The 21,571-nt window shown below is 42.8% G+C and overlaps 1 protein-coding gene across 1 annotated transcript in view; it reads right to left on the reverse strand.

The window, feature by feature from the left end:
- Window positions 1–21,066, reverse strand: part of LOC105541614 (putative UPF0621 protein C) — a 40,016-nt gene extending 18,950 nt beyond the window's left edge. The window contains exon 1 of the mRNA XM_011982722.1: window positions 20,948–21,066. Coding sequence (XP_011838112.1) covers window positions 20,948–21,032 — 85 coding nt within the window. The 5' untranslated portion in view covers window positions 21,033–21,066. The remainder of the gene's footprint in view (window positions 1–20,947) is intronic.
- Window positions 21,067–21,571: the final 505 nt, after the last annotated feature.

Genomic DNA, 21,571 nt, shown 5'->3' on the forward strand with positions numbered 1-21,571 from the left:
ATACTTTACTATAAAAGAAGAAAAAATTGTCCCTAAACATGATATTTTAAGAGTTTATATATTTGAAGCTCAATTTTCTGCTTGCTTACATGCATATTTGTGACCACGAGTGTCATTCTTAGCTGAGAAACACTACAGTAAATTTTAAAAAGTCTCACACTATCTATTAATATTTTATTGAGATAAGATCAAATTTCTAACCTAGATTTTAGGTTAAGACAGAAAACCATAGTCTTTTGTTGCAATGTGAGAATGACAGAGACAGAGAGAGATATTAACTAGCAGGATCCAACTGTAAAACTAAATTTAAGGGCACAGTTCTCTACTAATGACTCCCCAGACAAATCACTACTTGGATAGCAATGAATCAACTAAAAATGGAAGTGAGAACAGTTCGAGTCCTTTTTGCAATGGTTGGATGTTTATGAGACTGTTAGGTGAAGAGGGTTAGAAACAAGGGGATAAATGGCATGCTAATTTGGGGTTGAATGGAGTAATGAGATGATCTTGAAAATATAAGAATCCTGCTTAATGGGGCTTGTCTACTTGCAATTCTATAAACTAATATACGTAAATTCAAAGAGATAAAGGAAATGAGCACTCAGCACAAAATTACAGGAATACATTTAGCAAAGAGGAACTAAAGTTGAGATAAGGGCCACTGTTCCACGTCTGACACCTTTAATTCTTGAGTCATGGGGATGGCAAGCCAGGAACAGAGTCTTCTGACTGGAAGCTAAAACCAGCCTTTGGGGTGGGTTCAGAGAGACTGTTCAAAGATGCGAAAGCAGATGTTGCCTGGTCGATAATATCCCGATTGCAAGGGCATTTTCAAAGACAACGGTGCTCGGGGAGAAAGAATGCTGTGTGTTTAAAAAGAAAAAAAGTAAAAGAAAGAAAGGAAACAAGGAAGAAAAAGTGACCGGAGGGTAAGGTGACCATATGTTCTGGTTTACAAGGTACAGCTAAGGTTGTGTCTGCTGTCCAGGTGCAATTATTATAGTGCCCCTTTCACTCTCCGAAGTGTCTGGATTTGGATGATAAAGCATATGATCACCCTATTAAAGAGAGGAAATCAGCCAGAAGACCTTTGTGTCGATTTTAAACGGTGTGGACTGATCCCCAACCGCGCCGGTGCCGCTGCCCAGCCGAGCGGTGTGCACCACCTCTGCCTCGACCTACCCCGCCCTGCCCGGGTCTCCAGGAAGGCTGGAGCGGAACCCTCGGCTCCTGCGCTGCTCTGGTGCCATCTGCAGGTTATATGGGGAAACTGCTTCTCTCCACCCCACTACCCACAACTCCACATTCCCACCGCCACCTTGGACAGCCTTGGACTTGGTCAAAAGGCATTCAGAGCACTTAAAGCCCTCGCTGAGGAGTGGGCCGGACCCTGCAGTGAAGCCTGCGTTACAGAATCAGACGGGCCCAGCTTAAACCAACAAAGTCAAGCTCCTCTTCTTCCTACCCAACTCCTATCCTGTCTCATTTTGTAGACGGGAAACTAAAGCCTAATTCAGATTTTTCATTGGTAGGATTGTGACGCATACAGCTGGAGCCTCCTAGGTGCCGTTCCCCACATCTCTGTCTTTCTGCTAACACTTTAAGGTAGTGGGGAAGCAAGAGAACTTAAGCTTACTAAGCTCTTACTGGGTACCGGCCAGAGCAGGCAATTTTCTCTCCAGCCTCGCAATTGATGAGAAATAGGTGATTATACAACTAGGATACAGGATCAGAGTGGGCTAGTGACGTGCTCACAGTCTCTCAGCTGAAACTGGAACCCAGGGGTCTTTGACTCTGAAGCTAGTGCTCTTTTAGGGTCTCCAACTCCAACAATAGTTGCAAAATACAAAGAACACCATGAAAATCTAATACTGATCTATATAAGACTGTATTGCAAACAGAAACATGGAGTGTCTCCATGGAGGTGACAGCGAGGTGGGGAAATTATCTCAATTCTATGTAACCTGGGAACTCTCCAAGGAAAATGAATGAAGCATGACTGAGTGCAATTTGTCTGATAAAATCTGTCAGAAGGTGGGACCTTATGCGTCCTAGGTAGTGAAGATGAGAAACCACGGTGCTGGACATTTGCTAAGGTGTTCTTTATAAAATTACTCATGGCTTCAGTGCCTCCACCTTCTTCATGACCCCAGGCAGTTTCCCCATGTCTTCATCCTACTGCCTGGCATCCTGTCCATCAAACTGTTTTTAGAGTTATGTGTCGATAAAATAAAAATCATGGGGGATTTTTACACCCATGTAGGGTGTAGTCATTTACACCCTAGTGAGAGTCATCTAAGATTCCCTTATCTTCTCAGACCTTTTAGCTGAAGTTGGTTATGAGAAAGGCCGGGGAGGGGGAAAAGGGTTGGGGCGAGCACTCTTGGAGCTTTCACTGTTTCTTGCCGATGCCCTGGCACAGTGTGAATATGTCAATCTAAATGGAGAGCTCTATGCATGTTCTCCTCTATTCCCTTTGTCACCAATACCAACTGCCAAGGCTGAACCCCAGGACCGAAGGACCTGAAGGACCTGGAGGTAATAGAAAACAGCTTGGCTTTGGATTTCAGGTCAAGTTCTGCTGATGACTTGTGTAAAATTAGACAAGTCAGTTCACCTCTCTGCACTTCAGTGACCTCATCTGTAAAAGGCTGGTCTGGACTAGATTAATGATTTTCTTTTTTTCTTTTTTTTTGAGACAGAATCTTGCTCTGTCACCCAGGCTGGAGTGGAGTGCAGTGGCACAATCTCGGCTCACTGCAACCTCTGCCTCCTGGGTTCAAGAGATTCTCCTGTCTCAGCCTCCCAAGTAGCTAGGACTACAGGCGCATGCCACCACACCTGGCTGATTTATGTATTTTTAGTAGAGACGGGGTTTTGCCATATTAGTCAGGCTGGTCTTGAACTCCTGACCTCAGGTGATCCACCCGATCAGCCTCCCAAAGTGCTGGGATTACAGGCATGAGCCACCACACCCAGCCTAATGATTTTCTTTAGGTTTTGCAATTGTTTTTTGTTTTAACATTATACTCAATTTTTCCTCCAACATTATTAAAGTACAATTAAATAAAAATTGTGTACAGTTACAGTATTCAATGTGGTGTTTTGATATATGCATACATTATAAAATTATTAAATCAAGTTAATTAACATTTCCATTACCTGATATACTTATTATTATTATTATTATTGTGGTAAGAACATTTAAGATCTATTTGCTTAGAATAGTGTTTACTAGAGGTGAGGAAAGATAAGCAGGAGAGAGTAGCCAAAAGTTGGCTAACAGGTTAACAGATACAAGAGTACATGGCTGGGCCAGGCACGGTGGCTCATGCCTGTAATCCCGGCTACTTGAGAGGCTGAGGCATGAAAACTGCTCGAACCCAGGAGGCAGAGGTTGCAGTGAGCCAAGATTGTGCCACTGCACTCCACCCTGAGAGATAGAGTGAGACTGTGTCTGAAATTAAAAAAAAAAAAAAAAAAATTAAAAAAAAAAAAAAAAATACATGGCTGAGATCAGTGGCTCAGGCCTATCATCCCAGCACTTTGGGAGGCTGAAGTGGGAGGATCACTTGAACCCAGGAGTTTGAGACCAGCCTGGGGAACATAGGGAGATCCCATCTCTGCAAAAAATGTAAAAATTGGCCATGCATTTTTAGCTACTTGGGAGGCAGAGGTGGGAGGATCACTTGGGCTAGAGAGGTCAAGGCTGCAGTGAGCTGTGATTGCACCACTGCAGTCCAGCCTAGGGGACAGAGTGAGACCCTGTCTGGAAAAAAAACAAAAAAAAGAATACAGCTAGATAGGAGGAATAGTTCTAGTGTTCTTTAGCACTATAGGGTGACTATAATTTATGACAATTTATTACATATTTTCAAATAGCCAGAAGAGTGGATTTTGAATGCTCCCAGAACAAAGAAATGACAAATTTTTGAGGTGGTGGAGATGCTAATTACCCTGATTTGATCATTATACATTGTATACAGGTATAAAAATATTATACTGTACCCCATAAATATGTACAAGTATTATGTATCAATTAAAAATAATAAAAGCAAAAAATCTACTCTCTCAGCAATTTTTAAGTATACATTATTCTTAACTGTAGTCATCATGCTGTACAACAGATCTCCAGAATTTGTAAGATTTTCTTTATTTCTGATCAAAGTACTACATACACAGAGTTAAGAACACAATGGTATCTGGAGCAAGAAATCCCCAGTAAAACAAAAAAAGAAGAAAAAAAAAAGAACAAAATCATAATAAAAGGCTTATATCAAAAAGCATTTCCTCTGCCCTTTCCTTTCTTGCCATTGAGTCCTAATTCTCAGAGGCCATCACTTTAAACTCATTTTGCTATTTCCTCTGGTATTTATAATCATATTTCTAAATAATGCTTATGTTGCTATTTCTTGATTTGTTTTCTTCAGTATCTGTCTACCTCCTGGCATAGCACAGTATAGGGCTTACCTCCCTTATGAGGTCTTAACCATTTCCTTGCTTCCAATCTACCAGTTTGATTGGATCATAGTCTTATGAAATCAAAAGCATTTATATTCTTGTAGCTATCTAAATATTGTTCCCTAACCCAACTCCGGCACTGAAATTGTCTCATTTATTTCCTTTTTTTCTCTCAGAGTTAATAATTGCTTCGCATTTTTTTCCTTCATTTGTTTATATGTTTTTGTACCTATTACCTACCTTTTTTTTTTTTTTTTGAGATGGAGTCTCACTCTGTCACCCAGGCTGGAATGCAGTGGCACAATATCAGCTCACTGCAACCTCCATGTCCTGGGTTCAAGCGATTCTCCTGCCTCAGTCTCCTGAGTAGCTGGGACTACAAGTGCCCGCCACCATGCCTGGCTAACTTTTGTATTTTTTAGTAGAGACGGAGTTTCACCATATTGGCCAGGCTGGTCTCAGACTCCTGACCTCTTGATCTGCCCTTCCTCAGCCTCCCAAAGTGCTGGGATTACAGGTATGAGTCACTGCGTCTGGCCCACCTACCATTTTCTTTTCAGATGCTCCAACTGATTTATCAAATACCTAGTGATAATGATCCCAAAACTAAGAAACACCAGATACTGTATCAGACCTGTTATTTTCCTGGAGTCTTCCCTCTCTCCCTTGCCCTCCATCCTTCTGCTCCAATCTGGACTCAACTCTCAGCCCATGGCACGGCTGGCATCCTGGCATGTCTCTGCACTACTATATGAATTTCCTGCTGCCTCTTCTGTGTGCATCTCGTGTTCCCCGGTTTACTCTCTCATTGTGTTGCAGCACATTTTCCAGTGGCTTCCTGAGAAAGAGTGAATGGAAGCCAAGCTTTCTGACCCTCACGTATTTTAGAATGTCAGTGTTCTGCCCCAGCTCCTGATTATAGTTTGGCTGGGTATAATGTTCTAATTTAAATGTAACTTCTCCTCACATTGGAAAATATTGCTCTATTATTTTCTAGTTCCCAGTGTGGTTGGGAAGAAGTCAGTGTTATGTGGAGTCTTGGCTCTTTACTTATGACCTGTGTTTTCTCTCTGGAAGATTTTAGGATTTTCCCTCTATTCTTAGTTCTCTGGAATTTCCCAATGACGTGCCTTGTTGTAGGTCTTCATTCACTGTGCTAGTCACTCGGTAGACTCTTTTGAACTTGAAAATTATGTGCTTCTGTTGCAGGAAGTCACCAGCAGGTTCATGTGAGCTGGGTAATCACGTTCTTTTCTTCCAAGGACAGAGGTATCAAGGCCCTGGGAACCTTATAAATGGATGTGGGGAAAGGGGCCTGAGGTGAATCCAACAAAGCTGTAGCACCCACTGAGCTCATGTCCCAGGGCTGGGCTCTGCCTGAGGACAATAGACATGGGTGAGACCCACTTCCTCACCCAGTCCCATGGTGGGGCTCAGGACACACATGGTCCAGGAGGCCCCCGGCCCCCAGCTACATTTACATGCACCTACCTGCATGCAGCAATCAGTGAGCCCCAGGACAACATAGGGGAAGGGGCAGCTCCAGAGAGCAGGATAGGAGGGAGGTAATTAATCATGGGGTGGGGAGTGGCCTTATGGGGAAGGGGCAAAGGCAGGGCCGTGTGTGTGTGTGTGTGTGTGTGTGTGTGTGTGTGTGTGTTGTGTATTGGGGGAAATGGGGAGAGCATCTGTAGTTTTGTCTGCCCCCTTTTCTGGCCACTGCACCCCTTTTTTCATGAATAGTTTTTCTTCCCATCATGGACTGAGTGTCTCTGTCTCCTCCAAATTCATAAGTTGAAGCCCTAACCCTCTGCGTGGCTGTATTTGGAGATGAGGCCTCTCAGGAAGTCATTAAGGTTAAATGAGGTCCTAAGGGTGGGGCCCTGATTCAGTAGGATTAGTGTCCTTATAAGACGAGACACCAGAGAGTGCCCTCACTCACTCTCTCTCTGCACAAATACAAAGAAGAGGTCATGCGAGCACACAATATGGCAGCCACCTATGGGACAAGAGAAGAGGCGTCAGAATGAAACCTACCTTGCTGGTACTTTGGTCTTGGATTTCCCAGCCTTCAGAACTGTGAGAAATAAATGTTTGTGATTTAAGCCACCCAGTGTGTAGTATTTTGGCGTGACACCCTGAACTAATACATCTCCCCACCCTACTTCAACCACATGACACTAGAGGGCTTGGCAGTTTGTGTCCCAGCTACCCAGCCAACCCAGACCAGACCAAGCAGAAACTTTCTTCTGGAATTTTCTGAATCGGAACTAATGGAGGGGAGCCCCATCCTTTCTTGGGGGCAAAGCCAGGAAGATGGAAGCCTCATGCTGCCAACAGCCTGACTCCAACCTTGTGGGGAAAGTTGCTCTAAGAGCACAAAACTAGTCTGCAGACTGAGGTGGAGACAGAGACAAGGGGAGGCACCTGCAAATCCTAATAGCATTGGTGACTCAGAGTCCAGGTATTCCTGAGGCCCAACTGTTCCCTCTCCTGCCCGTGGCTAACTTACTAACCAATGACCTTCCCTTCTTGCCTAAGACAACTCGAGTGAATTTTCTGTCACTCACCCCCAAAGAGCCCTGACTGCAATGACAGGACATGGCAGGGCTGGGCTGGCTTGGGCAGAGAACAGTGTGGGTAGAATCAGCAGTGACAGGCACACAAGAAGTACAGTTATCGCGTGGCCTCCATGAGGTCTTCCTCCAGCCACGACTGTGAGCAAGGCTGGGCTCATACGCTCAGTAGATCAGAGTGAGGGATTTGGTCAGAGATGCCATGCTCAGGGCCATCTTTCTATGGGCCAGACTCTTCATCATCAAAGGTTTTGCCATCAGAGACAGTTTTAGTCACGTCTTGGGTTCACATGATCAATTGCTGTTCTCCTGCTTTCAGGATCTGTACACTAGGCTGCCCCACCTGAGTGTTAGGAAGCCATAGGCATCCTGGCCAGAAGTCTGGACCCCAAAAAGGGCTCCTGCCAGCCTGCTAAGGGTTCTAGAGGGCAGGACCAAGGGGTAGTGGGAGGAGCCCAGCCTGGACTGCCAAGACATGTACACCACTCTTGATTCATCTCCTGGAGCTTTTCACCCATCAAGTTTAGGTTCCCAGTGGGGCACACATAGGAAAGACAATGCCCATGTCTTCGACTAGTTTCCCCATCAGAGGTGGTCATTGCACCAAGCACCCTCCTCCGTGAAAACCGGACAGACCAAGGGCCACTTTCCTAATGGATGAATCTTCTTGATCTGTCTCACGTTCCCAACAGAACTCTCTCTGTGGGATGGCAAGGTGCCATCCCAGGGGAGCCCTTTTGATCCAGCCTCCAGCCAAAGCTGGTTCCCCTGCCAAGCAGGCCCTAGAGTTACACTGGAGAGTGACAGGCCTCATCTGAAGATTTCTTGCTGAGAATTGTCAGTTTCCTGCACAAGTACATCCTGGCAGTTTACTCATTTCTGAGTAAACTGTTTACTCATTTCCATTATTGGAACGCTAAGCTTGAGGAGTTATTTATATCCCACTGCTCAATGTCACTGCCAAGGTCTGATTTTTTCACAAAAAAACATTTGCAACTTCTGACATAAATGGGTTAATTCAAATTAAACCCAGAAAGAGACTGCTGCTTCAGTCTCAACTGCTTGGAAATTGTGTTATGTAGAGCTTTTGTTTACTGAAAATTGTGCTTTCAGACTCTGTGCAGATTAACCCAATAGACAGAGCCAGTACACACATAGGGCACCAACAAAAGACAAGTGTGTCTCTGTGTGCACACACGTAACAGAAAATCCAAAAATAAATACTTTAATTTCAGCTATCATGGAAGTTTTGTGTCATTTCTCCAAAAATGCCCATGTCAAATTTTATTTTATAATTTAGTCTCGTTTTTATTTAGAATTACTTAAGAAAAAGGGGAGCTGAGTGTGGTGGCTCATGCCTGTAATCCCAGCACTTTGGGAGGCTGAGGCAGAGGATCGCTTGAGCCCAAGAGTTTAAGATCATCCTGGGCAACATGGTGAAACCCCATCTCTACAACAAATACAAAGATTAGCCAGATATCGTGGTGTGTGCCTATGGTCCCAGCTGTGCAGGAGACTGAAGTGGGAGATTCATCTGAGCCTGATAAGTTGAGGCTGCAGTGAGCTGTGATTGCACCACTATACTCCAGCCTGGTGACAGAGAGAAACCCTGTCTCAAAAAAAAAAAGGAAAAAAGAAAAACAGAAAAAGAAAGGAAGAGGAAAAGAAAGAAGAAAGAAAGAAAAGAAAGAAGAAAGAAAGAAGGAAGGAAGGAAAGAAAGAGAGAAGAAAGAAAGAAAGAAAGAAAGAAAGAAAGAAAGAAGAAAGAAAGAAAGAAAAGAAAAGAAAGAAAGAAAGAAAAAGAAAGAAAGAAAGAAAGAAAGAAAGAAAGAAAGAAAGAAAGAAAGAAAGAAAGAAAGAAAGAGGAGCTCTGCACAACAATTTTGCAGTGTCTTAGGTCTCTAAAGATCTTAATGAGGACCTAAACTCAGATTAGGCTGGGATCCTGGGCAGTGTGGCCCCAAACACATTTATGGGAGGCCCTTCCAATATAAGTCTAGACTGAGATAGAGTGGGTCTCAGGAAAGGGGCTGATATGCCAGTGGTTCTCAACCTGACTGCACCTGGAGAGCTTGGCATCACCTGCAGAGCTTGAAAACATTCTGATGCCCAAGCCCCACCCTAGAGATTCTGAGCTAATTGGTTGGGGGACGGCCTGGGCACCAGGAGTTTTCACAGCTCACCTGATGATGGCACTGTGCAGCCAGGGTTGAGAAATACTGCCCTTTGCTGTCTCCACATTGTGTCTGTTTTAGTTTCCCCATGTTCCCCTAGGCTCCAGGATCTGGGACAACTACCAGAATTGAGAATTAGCCCTCCCACCCAGCTACTTTCCTCCCCTGCTGGGGAATCTTTGAGCCTTCATTTTGGCTATAGGCCCCAATATAACTCATCAGCCCAGGGATCGGGGGCAGAAGTGGGGCTCCTGGCAGACAGCAAAGAATGTGGGCTTTGTAGTTACACAGACTCGCATTCAAGTCCCAGCTCTGCGATGTTAGAAAAGGATCTGATCCACAGTTGGTTACCCTGCGAAGTGAAGAAAGTGTCCCCCTAGCCGGCAGGATCTCTTTGAGACTGAAATGAGAGAAAGCTGGGGCAACAAGTGAGTTCCTTCTGCCCCATTTCTGTGAACTGGCCCTGTAGCTTCTCCTTGGTCCTTTGAGTTCTCAGCTTTAGCTCTCTTGCTCCTGCTCCTTCTCACTCTCTCTCTTTTCCATCCTGGATAAGTGCCCTGCTTCTCCCCACAGGTTAACCACCCTCCCCCATGCCCAGTGGGTGATGAAAGTCTTCCCTGGCTGGGCCAGCATCTCCCTGATACTTCCTTTCTCTCCTGCATTCAACCATGAAGAAGCCCAGCACAGTCTTCCTTTCTCCTGCCCCATTTCCACCGCTAGGTCACTGTCAGTTCTTACATAGACATCCCCAGTAGCTTCCACTTTGGCTTCTTCCAACCAGCCATTCTGGTATTGCAACCATATTCATCTTTAAAAGCCCCATATTATTAAGTCACTCTCTTGCTAAATTCTGCAATGGCCTTGACTCACCCTTGGCCTGAAGGATCTGGCCTCTGCCTGTCTCTGCAGCGGCCTCTTGCTTCATTCTTTCTCTCTCACTCCCTCAATCACCTCAGATCCCTGAGGGTTCCCTCCCTCCTACCTCAGGACCTTTGCACATGCTGTTCTCTCTGCCAGAAACACTTCTCTTTGACAGTAAATGCCTTCTCAAATATCCCTTAATTGGAGTGTCAACTACCCACTTCATCAGATTAGGTCCCTCACTATACGCTCTTATATCTCTTTATACTTTTTCAATTAAATAAATTTTGATCATGTGATTTATGGCCATCTCCCCTACTAGACTATAAGCTCCATAACATCAAGGACCAGGTCAGTTTTTGTTCATCATTGTAACCCCAATGCTTAGCACTGTGCCTAGCACAAACTAGGGGCCATTTGGACCAGTGTCTAGGCTGTGTAGACTTGCACCCCTGGGGAAGTGTGTGGATAAACATGAGAAATAGGATGACTGCCTCCCCAGCATGACTTGAGTGCTTCCTGGGTGTATCTAGGCAGGTATCACATGCTGGGTGACATCAGAGAAGTGCCCTGTTTTCCTTTTATAAGAGAAGGAAAGGTTAGAGACTACAGTCAGCTGTGGGATCATACAGTGTCTGCTCTGCTCCACTGGGCTCAAGGCCCCTGGGGAATGGGGATTGGGAATATGGGACAGGGACATGGCACATGCTGCAAGTGGTTGTGGCAGGGAGCCTCATGGAGAAACAGCAGTGAGTCAGTCCCTTCTTGGCATGGGATGCTGCCTCTGCAGGCATGGGAGGCCATATTCCCCACTCTCACACCCAGTCAGTTGGGTGCTTCTAACTTGAGCTGTGGCATTTGGCATGTAAAGAAATGCATTCCTGGTTTTCCAGCTTGGATTTCATGGTAAGTAGGGGTGTGAGGTCTGAGGAGGATGAGTGTTTCAGTGGAGATATCTGGATAACTTTTAGGATAAGTATATCCCAAATATTGCATGGGATATAATTATACAAAAAACGATTTACTGTTTATCTGATATTGTAGGTTAACTGCATGTCCTATACTTTTCTTTGCTCAATCTGGCACCCCTAAACTTGGGGCTTCCTCACTTCACCGTGGTGCTGTTGTGCCCTCCCTCCATTACACCACAGTAGGCTCTTGGGGTACACAGAGGAGTGAAACAGGACCCTTCCCTCAGGAAACTCATGGTATAACATAAGAGATAAGAATTTGAACAGAGATCGCCAAAGCAATGCAAACTCTATTTCTGAGAATTTGGGGGCCCTTGTTGGAATAGGACAGCTTTAGAATTTATAAGAGATCAGAAATCATGGAACAGAATAGGAAGTCCAGAAACAAATCTGAAGTTTTGTTTGTTTGCTTGTTTGTTTGTTTTGTTTGTTTTTGTTTTTGAGATGGAGTCTCACTCTATTACTCAGGCTGGAGTGCAGTGGCGTGATCTTGGCTCACTGCAATCTCTGCTGCCTGGGTTCAAGCAATTCTCCTGCTTCAGCCTCCTGAGTAGCTGGGATTACAGGCACCTGCCACTGCGCCCAGCTAATTTTCGCATTTTTAGCAGAGATGAGGTATCACCATCTTGGCCAGGCTGGTCTTGAACTCCTGACCTCATGATCCACCCGCCTCAGCCCCCCAAAGTGCTGGGATTATAGGCATGAGCCACCATGCCTGGCCACAAACCTGAATTTTTTAAGAACATATTGTTTTAGCATGTGATAAAGGTGGCATTAAGACCTCTTGAGCAAAGAAGAATTATTCAATGCGTTTTGTTAGAGCAATTAATTAACCACCTGGAAAAAAATTAAGTTAGAATCATTACTGCTTTCAACCTCATGCCAGAAATGAATTCCAGTTGTTGTAAAGATGTTAACAAATAAAACTATAAACATACTAACTAAGAGAAAACATAAAAAAAGAATATTTACATGATCTTGGGGATTATGAAGGATTTTCTAAGCAAGATGCTCAGTACTGTACAGAAGGTATAAAGAAAAATTGTTCTATTCATTACAAATTTGTTTTTCTCAATAATTTCTTCTGTCTTTTCATTTGTTTTTCTGGTGTTTTGTAACATATAGAAGTTTTGATTTTTACATAATGAAGTATATCAGTGTGAGTATTCCAACTATATAAAAGTACTCATCAACAAACGGGAAAAAGACAAACACCGTAATAGAAAAATAAGTCAAGGAAATATACCGGCAATTCAGAAAAGAAGAAATACAAATGGCCAATGAACATATAAAATAATATTCAATATCAATAGTAATAATAAAGAAAAAGCAAACTCAGCATTAGTGAGAGTATTAGTCCATTCTCACATTGCTATAAAGAAATATCTGAGACAGGGGAATTTCTGAAGAAAAGAGGTTTAACTGGTTCACAGTTTCACAGGCTGTACAGGAAGCATGATGCTGGCATCTGCTCAGCTCTGGGAAGGCCTCAGGAAACTTACAATAATGGTGGAAGGCAAAGGGGGAGCGAGGCCTCTCACATGGTGGGAGCAGGAGCAAGAGGGAGTGAGGGGGCAGGTGCCACACTTTTAAATGACCAGATCTCATGAGAACTCACTTACTATCATGAGAACAGTACCAAGGGGATGTGCTAAACCATTTATGGGAAATCTACACCTGTCAGGCAATTATGTCCCAGCAGGCCTCATCTCCAACATTAGGGATTAGAAGTCAACATGAGATTTAGTGGGAACACAGATCCAAACCATATCAGTGAGGGTTTGGAAAAATGAGCCTTTCATAATTGCTGTCCAAAGGTAAATTGGAGCAATTTTTCTAGTGGGCAATTTGTCAGTACATATTGAACATCTTAAATCTGACCAATAACTTCTAGTATTTTATTATAAGGAAATAAAGTTGTATATCAGCTATGACTTAACTGGAAGTACTGCCTACAATGTAGCTGATCATATTTTAAAAGCTGAAAACTATACAGGTATCTACAAATAAGGTATTAGCTGAATGCATCAAGCACCATTCCCATTGTGAAACCCCATATGCAGGAGAACCCAGGCTTGAAGCCATAGAGTATTCCTCCCCTTGCTGGGCTTACAGCCTCCCCCAGTTTCCGATATCCCTCATATTTGTAATAAGGCATAAACAATATACCTTAGCTTGAAAACAAAACAAAACAGTACACCTTTGCATTAGATCATTCTTGCATTGCTATAAAGAAATATCTGAGGCTGGGTAATTTACAAAGAAAAGAGGTTTAATTGGCTCCTGGTTCTGCAGGCTGTACGGGAGGCATGACACTGGCATCTGTTTCTGAAGAAGCCTCAGGGAACTTACAATCATGGCTGAAGGCAAAGAGGGAGCAGACATGTCACAGGGAGTGAGTGGGAGCAAGATAGAGGGGAGGTGCCACACACTTTCAAACAACTGGGTTTCAGAGAACTCATTCACTCATCACCAACGGGATGGCGCTAAGCCACTGATGAGAGATCCAGCCCCATGATCCAAACACCACCCACCAGGCCGCACCACCAGCACTGGGGATTACATCTCAACATGGATTTGCTGGGGACACAGATGCAAACCATATCAACCTTATAAAAATAAGCATTTATTTCATTTTAAACTGTAAATGCAGAGTTTTCTTTTCTGGAAGATGTAGAGCAGTGAGCTAGAAGTAATACCTTACAATAGAATAGTTCTATAAAAATAGCTACTACCAAGTGGCTTCAGAACATTTTATTCCCCTAAAGGGATTAAATATCCCCCATAGAAAATAAAAAAGTCCTTACATCCACCCCTAAACTCATTGCTTACACAGGATTCTCCTTGGAAGTGTCAAGATAAAATATACTTCTACCTAACTTTGAGATTCTTCAGCATCCATGTGGGAGTAGTAGGACTCTGTGTGGGCTGAGGGTGGCCTTAAGTGTGTGTCAGAGGAAGGGCCAGGCCCTGGTGAGTAACCTGGGGTCAAATGGTACAGCCAACTTCTAATGAGGCCACCTTAGCCGAGTTACTCACTGTCTCTGAGCCTACGTGTTCTCATCCATGAAATGGGTTTAGTCACCCAGATTTGTTGAAACGATTAAAAGAGCAAATACCTGCAAGGCAACAGCACCATGCTAACGCAGAGCTGGCTTGTCAGTTCCAGCTCTGATCTGTCCTCTCTCACCCTCCGATTGCGAGGACTCTTCCGTCCTTTCACCACCAGCAGCAATGTGTTCCCTGGGGAGGCTACCTTCAGCTGCAAGTTTCTTTGCACTGTTTGGTATATTCCTTTCCCAGGCACCTGAGCAAGGGCCGCTGGTTATGATACAAGCACTGAGGAAGAACCTTGAATCAAGAGCAGAGCTCTGACTTTGAGCTTTGAGTCCCCGGGTGTGACCTATGGCCAGTCTCTGTCTGATTTGTGCCCCTCTTTCTCATGTCCAAAATGAGAAGACTGAACCAGTTATTTCCAATGCCTTTCCTATGGCTTTAAGATGAGGTGTGTACTTCTCACTTGGAGGAGGGGTTGGCAAAACCACTTGAATTTTAATTTGAATTGAGGCATCTTGGCAGAGGTTGTAAAATGTCCACATGGTTCAAGGAAAATGATGCCTTGCCTGTACCTGGTGTCCCTTTCAGAGGTTAAAGGCCTTTCCATTATTTTGTGGCACTAAAGATCCTGAGCTGCTGCCTGCCTTTCTCCAGTTCCGTAAAAGCATCTTAATTAAGGCCAATTTCAGAAGGCACCAAATGGTCTTCAGTTTTGTTTCCACAGCTATTTCACACGGATCAAGACCAGCTTACCTGCTCTTGCAATTTGGTCTCCGTCTCATTTGTACAACAATTTGGGTTTTGTAGGTTTTCTCAGAGAAAGAATGCTGTGGTCATTTGTGTATGGGAGTGCAGTGGTAGGTTTTGGAGGGTGAATCATTTCAGGCAATGAAGCTGAACCTGCTCCATATCAACAAAGCAACCATGGAGGGGAGCTCGGTGACCAGCACCCAGTGAGTTACAGCCATGCCAAAGCTGGCAGTGCTGTGGTGCACTTGCAAAGGGCTTTGTATGGGGAGCTGCCAGAGGAGCTTCATGAAAGATAAGGAGGATGCTTTCTCCTCCATGGAAGCCCTCACCACCAACAGCAGTAGCAGCTAAAAGGACGGAGAGGGAGAGAGAGGCCTGCAATCCCAGAAAGGAAAATGTTCATGAATAAGGCTGCACACTGGGAGTTGGATTCAGCAGAGGCTGGGATTCCTGTGATGACTGGAGTGTCTGGTTTATATCAAAGGAAGGGATGACTCAAAAGTAATGAGAAAGGCACTGGACCGGAGCTCAGAAGATGCGAATGAATTTTGTCTCTTGTGTGACCTTGGGTAAGTCACTTCCTTACTCTGTTTCTCCATTTGTACAAGCAGACAGTTGTACTAGATCAAGAAATGCCAGATAGGTTTCATCTCATGGACTTCGATCAAGTGGTTGCTTGGAAAGCTATGTTAGAAAGGGTTCTGAGGTAGATGAGGCTTGTAGGGGAAATATGCAGCTATGGATTAGCACTGTCTGCTATGGGCATAGGTTTGGGGACTAGTGGCAAATGTTTCAAGAATTTGCTATCTCTGGACAAGATGATCTCTACAGTTACTTTTGGTTCTACAATATATTTCGTGACCCTGTGAGATAAACAGACCTGAGTAAAACCTTGTTAAACCAACAGCTGATAACAAATTGGGGTCAAAATAAGTCAATTATCACATTTATGATGGATCAATTTTATTAAAAAATTAGAAATGTTGAGTGGCCAACTTGCAACCAAATTGTCGCTTGGATTGTTTAATAAATTAGTATTTTGTTGAATTTTTTAAAAATATAACTTTCTGTAAGGAACAAGCTTCCCTTTGTTTCTGCTGGGTGCCAGAAGTGTGACTAAAATTCCCAGATGGGGATCTTCCTGGTTCAGCCTTCTCTCTGTAGCTTCTGTCTGCAATAATTTAAAGAAGGGTTCTTGAAGTCAGGACTATATGAAAGTGACAAAGGGAAGTTGTTAGGGGAGATATTGACATCCTGTCAATTTTTTAAAAGTTTATAATTTCCTACAGAGGATTTTGAGGTTGAATGTTTTTCCTTTCAGGTGTAGATAACTGGATTGATCTAATCCCTGGTTCATAACACATTCTCACCACTGGTGAAATGCAGGAGCATTTTAATATGTTTATTTATTTGTAAAAATGTAATAAGCACTATTTTTAAAGGGAACACACTATGCAAAATTAAAGTTAGGACATTGACAACTTATTATAGCTGGCGACACAGCACTTCCCCGTGTTCCTGACTCCCTATCACTTCCCCTTCCACAGGGAACCACTTTCCTGAATCTCATGTTCCTAGTTCCCTTAATAGTTCCTTTCTTCTTTTCAAAATTGTGGTAAAATGCACAAGACATGAAATTTAAGTGTGCAGTTCAGTACTAAGTATATTCACACTGCTGTGACTAGTCTCCAATAACTCTTTTCATCTTGTGAAACTGAAACTCTACACGCATTTATAACTCCCTGTTTTTCCCTCCTTCCAAGATGCTGGCAACCACCATTTTACTTTCTATTTCTGAGTTTGACTACTCTAAATACCTCCTACAAGTGGAATCATATAGTATTTGTCTTTTTGCGCCTGGCTTATTTCACTTAACATAATGTGTTCAATCCGTGTTGTAGCATGTGTCAGAATCTCCTTCTTTTTTAGTATTATTAAATAGTATTAAATTATTAAATACTATTAAATTAATAATATTAAATATGTTATTTAATATATATTTAACATAATTTAATATTCCATTGTATGAGTATACCGCATTTTATTTATCCATTCATCCATCTATGAACACTTGGGTTGCTTTTGCAACCCAATAGCCAAAAGGTTGCAATAGACTTTTGGTGATTGTGAATAAACGCTGCTATGAAATGTGTGTACAGATGTCTCTCTTCCCCTAGAGTTCCTTTTCACACAGTTTTTAATTTTATCTTTATATAATCCTAAAGTATACGTACACATTTCTTAAAATTTTGACTTATTTGCTTATTATTATTATTATTTTAAGAGACAGAATCTCCTATCGCCCAGGCTGGAGTACAATGGCACAATCTCAACTCACTGTAACCTCAAACACTTGGATTCAAGAGATCCTTCCACCTCAGCCTCCCAAGTAGCTGGGACTACAAGCCTGCACCACCACACCTGGCTAATTTTTCTAGTTTTTGTAGAGACAGGGTTTTGCTATGTTGCCCAGGCTGGTCTTCAACTGCTGGCCTCAAGCAACCCTCCTGCCTTGGCCTCCCAAAGTGCTGGGATTACAGGTGTGAGCCACTATGCCCAGCCCATACACATATTTTCCTTTCAGTTGTTTTTCAAGTTATAAAAAGTATGCTGTATGCATCCTTATAGGTGTTGTTTTTTTTTTTTTTTGCTGAATATTACATTGTTAAGATTCATCCTTGTTGTTTATAGCTGGCGTTCATTCTTTTTGACTGCTTGTGACACCACCAGAAGACAGAGATCTTGAGATCTTTTAAGAACTGCTGCTGGGAATGTACATTGGTCTGACCACTTTGGAAAACAGTTTGGCTCCATCTCATAAGGTTGAGCGTTCACACTCCTCACAGCCCAGGAATTCTACTCTACATTCAAGAGAAATTCTTGCCTATATAAAACAGGGGACATGTATAAGGAATGTTCCTAACAGCTCCATTCAAAATAGCAAAAACCTATTGCCCGTCAATTGGAGAGTGGGTGACTAAATTGTGTTTTTTGTTCCTTTTGATTTCCTGTAGTCTTATCATGCAAGTGGCTTTCCTTGTCTCATTCCCGATTTTAGGGGAAGGCATTCAGTCTTTCATCATTAAGGATGATGTTATCTGTAGGGTTTTCATAGTTGTTTTTTTTTGAAAATCAGGTTGAGAAAATTTCATTCTAGTCCTAATTTGTTGAATGTTTTTATCATGAAAAGATTTGAGTATTTTTATCATGAAAACATTTAATCAAATGCTTTTCCTGCATTTGTTGAGATGACCATGTGGTGTTTGTCTTTTATTTTTATTTATTTATTTATTTTTTGAGACAGAGTCTTGCTCTGTCACCCAGGCTGGAGTGCAGTGGCACAATCTCGGCTCACTGCAACCTCTGCCTCCCAGGTTCAAACAATTCTCTTGCCTCAGCCTCCCAAGTAGCTGGGATTACAGGTGTGTGCCACCACACCTGGCTAATTTTTGTATTTTTAGTAGAGACAGGGTTTCACTATGTTGGCCAGGCTGATCTCCAACTCCTGATCTCAGGTGATCTGCCCACCTAGGCCTCCCAAAGTGCTGGGATTACAGGCATGAGTTACCACGCCCAACCCTTTTATTTTATTAATATAGTGTATCACAGTAATTTATTTTTGCATGTTAAACAAACTTTACATTTCTGGGATAAATCCTGTATAACCCTTTTAATATGTTGCTGAATTTGTTTTGCCAGGATTTTGTTGCAGATGTTTGTGTCTATATTTAGGGAAGATACTGGTCTGTGGTTTTCTTTCCTTGTGATGTTTAGTCTAGTTTTGTTATCAGGGTAGAGGTCTCATAGAATGAGTTGGGAAGTGTACTCTCTTTTGTTTTTTGGAACAGTTTGTGAAGAATTGGTATTACTTCTTTAAATATTTGGTAGAATTCAGCAGTGAAGCTATCTGGGCCTGGGCTTTTGTTTGAGGGGAGTTTTGTTTTTTTTTTTTTTTTTTTTTTATTATTCAATCTCTTTCCTTGTTACAGGTCTACTCACAGTTTTTATTTATTCTCAAGTCTGTAATAATGACCCTTCCTTTCATTTCTGGTTTTAGTAATTTGAGTCTTCCCTCTTTTTTTCTTGGTTAGTATAGCTAAAGGTTTGTCAAAGAACTTTGTTGATCTTGTTGAAGAGACAACTTTTGATTTCATTGATCTTTCTCTATTGTTTTTATATTTTCTGTTTTATTACTTTTTTCTCTAATCTTTATTATTTCAATGCCTTCTTTTATAGATGAAAACACTCTGGCTCTAAGAGGTAAAGAGAGTTGTTCTAGGAAATTAACTAATAAAACATTTGATCTTTCCCTTTAAAAGTAAGTCTTAAGCTTTGGAGTATAAAATTGCAATAAATTGGTACAGCCCAAAACAAAAGTAAAGGGAACAAGGGGCTCCAGTGAGCCAATGCCCTGGGTCCCTGGAGGTATAGATTTAAACCTGTAGGAAATAGCCATCATATAGATTAGTCTTTTCAAATGCTTCTGTCACTGGACTGAGTCCAAAGGACACCCTCTCCTGAAACATTATAAAGTTTACTGGGGCACTAGATCAAGAAATGCCAAATAGGTTTCATCTCATGGGCTTGGATCAAGTGGTGGCTTGGAAAGCTATGTTAGAAAAGCTTCTGAGGTAGATGAGGCTTGTAGAGGAAATATGCTGCTATCGATTAGCAATGTCTGTCATGGGCATAGGTTTGGGGACTAGTGGCAAATGTTCCAAGAATTTGCTATCTCTTGACAAGATGTTAAACCTGTTGGTTTAACAAGGTTTTGCTCAGGTCTTTTTATCTCACAGAGTCACAAAATATATTTTAGAACTGAAAGTAACTGTGGAGAGCGTTTACCATGTGCCTGATCATGTACTAGTGTACTAATTGCATGTACTATTTCATTTATTTATTTATTAATATTTGAGTTAGGGTCTCTCTCTGCTGCTTAGGCTGAAGTGCAGTGGCATGATTATGGCTCACTGCAGCCTTGACTGCCTGGGCTCAAGTAGTCTCACCTTAGCTCCTAAGCAGCTGGAACTACAGGCATAAGCCACCAAGCCAGCTAATTTTTTAAGAAACATTTTTGTAGAGATGAGGTCTGGCTATGTTGCCCAGGCTAGTCTGGAACTCCTGGCTTCAAGTGATCTTCCTGCCTCAACCTTATTATTTCATTTACTCCTCACCATCACCCTATAAGAGTGACTGGGGGTAGGTGCTCCACACAGTAGCAATGTAGCAACCTCCACTCATAGGTGACAATGAGACTCAGTGTAGTCAAGCAACTTCTTGAAGGCCACACAGCTGGAGAGTGGCTGAGCCAGGATGAAGACCTAGGACTCTAAAGCTGTTGCTCCAGTAAATGAGAAAAGTCTCTGAGGGTTCAGGAGAGCTTCCTCCCAATAAATCTTTCTCCAAAGGTTCTAAAAACAATGACAGATCCATCTTTCATAAAGAAAACAAAACTAGCAGCCCCTTCATTTTAGGGAGGGGTGGGGTAAAGGTTAGCTAAGCTCCAGGGCATCCCATTTTAATCCTACATATTTATAAGGCAACCTGCGGCACAGCACCCCAAACCTAAAGAATCCTGCACAGCTGTCACTGTGGGGCATGGCGTGTCCATGGATGTAAAGGTTTTCCAATGTGTGCATACGGGCCAGTGGCATCACCCTCAGTCACAGGTTAAAGGGCAACTAGGTCTGGTCTGCTAGGCACCATCGTGAGAATCTGCTGAGCTTTCCAACTAGTTTATCTGTTGTTTGCAGTCAAAGATGCCCTGAAGAGAAGGGGATGTGGGTGGGAAAAGTTCTGATTTGAGGTCCTCTGATCCGGGTATGATCTCCTTCCCCAGTCTCAGGAATCAGGGGACTCCATCTCTAAACACAAGCTCAAGCCATGCCCCCCAGCCCCCTCTTCCAACTAGGTGCCACCCTCTGCCTGTCTTCCATAGACAGCCTCCAGCTGCCAGCAGTCCCTTAGGATCTGTGGCCTTAGCCTAGCTTAATTTTTTCCTCTCCAAAGAGCCATCTGTAGGGCCAGAGGCCAGCAAAGCCTAACTCATTACTGGACACGAGCTCCTTTGCCTGACTTTCAGTGATTCCTGCCTTACCCTGGGGTTTCATGTTTCTTGTCTCAACAATGTCAATTCTCGTTCCTCCACAAGTTGAATTGCTCACTCCAGCTAATTGAAGCATGCGCTTCTTGACACAGATAGCTCTAGGCACATGGTTGGTGGAAAAAAAAAAAAGAAGAGCATTACGTCAATTTAATTGATCAACAAAAGTGATGGCTCCATTGCAAAGTAAAGTGATACTGCCTGGTCCTCTGAGTTCAAGAGTCTTCTAGACAAGGGGCTCTGAGCTGAAACATGAGCATGCACACACATGCATCTCTCTCGTTCTGATGAGATAATTTGGATACTTGGTTGTTATCCTTGAGCATTTTCCTGCCTCATTAACACACATGTAGCCAGCAGAGTAGTAATCATAGCTAATAACGGCTAAAGCTGAGGACTTTCCTGAGCCAGGCAGTGTGCTTTAAAATTTTCACATAGACTCTCGTTGAATAATTTATATTTTTCAGATCAAGAAACTGAGGCTTACTATCACCTTTGGGAAGAAAGAAAGAAAGAAAGAAAGAAAGAAAGAAAGAAAGAAAGAACGAACAAACGAACGAACGAACTGAGGCCTAAAGCTGTCAAGTATTTCACAGCCAGCAAGTGGCTAAGTCAGAA

The sequence above is a fragment of the Mandrillus leucophaeus genome, unplaced genomic scaffold (assembly GCF_000951045.1).
Source record: "Mandrillus leucophaeus isolate KB7577 unplaced genomic scaffold, Mleu.le_1.0 Scaffold241, whole genome shotgun sequence".
Classification (NCBI taxonomy): Eukaryota; Metazoa; Chordata; class Mammalia; order Primates; family Cercopithecidae; genus Mandrillus; species Mandrillus leucophaeus.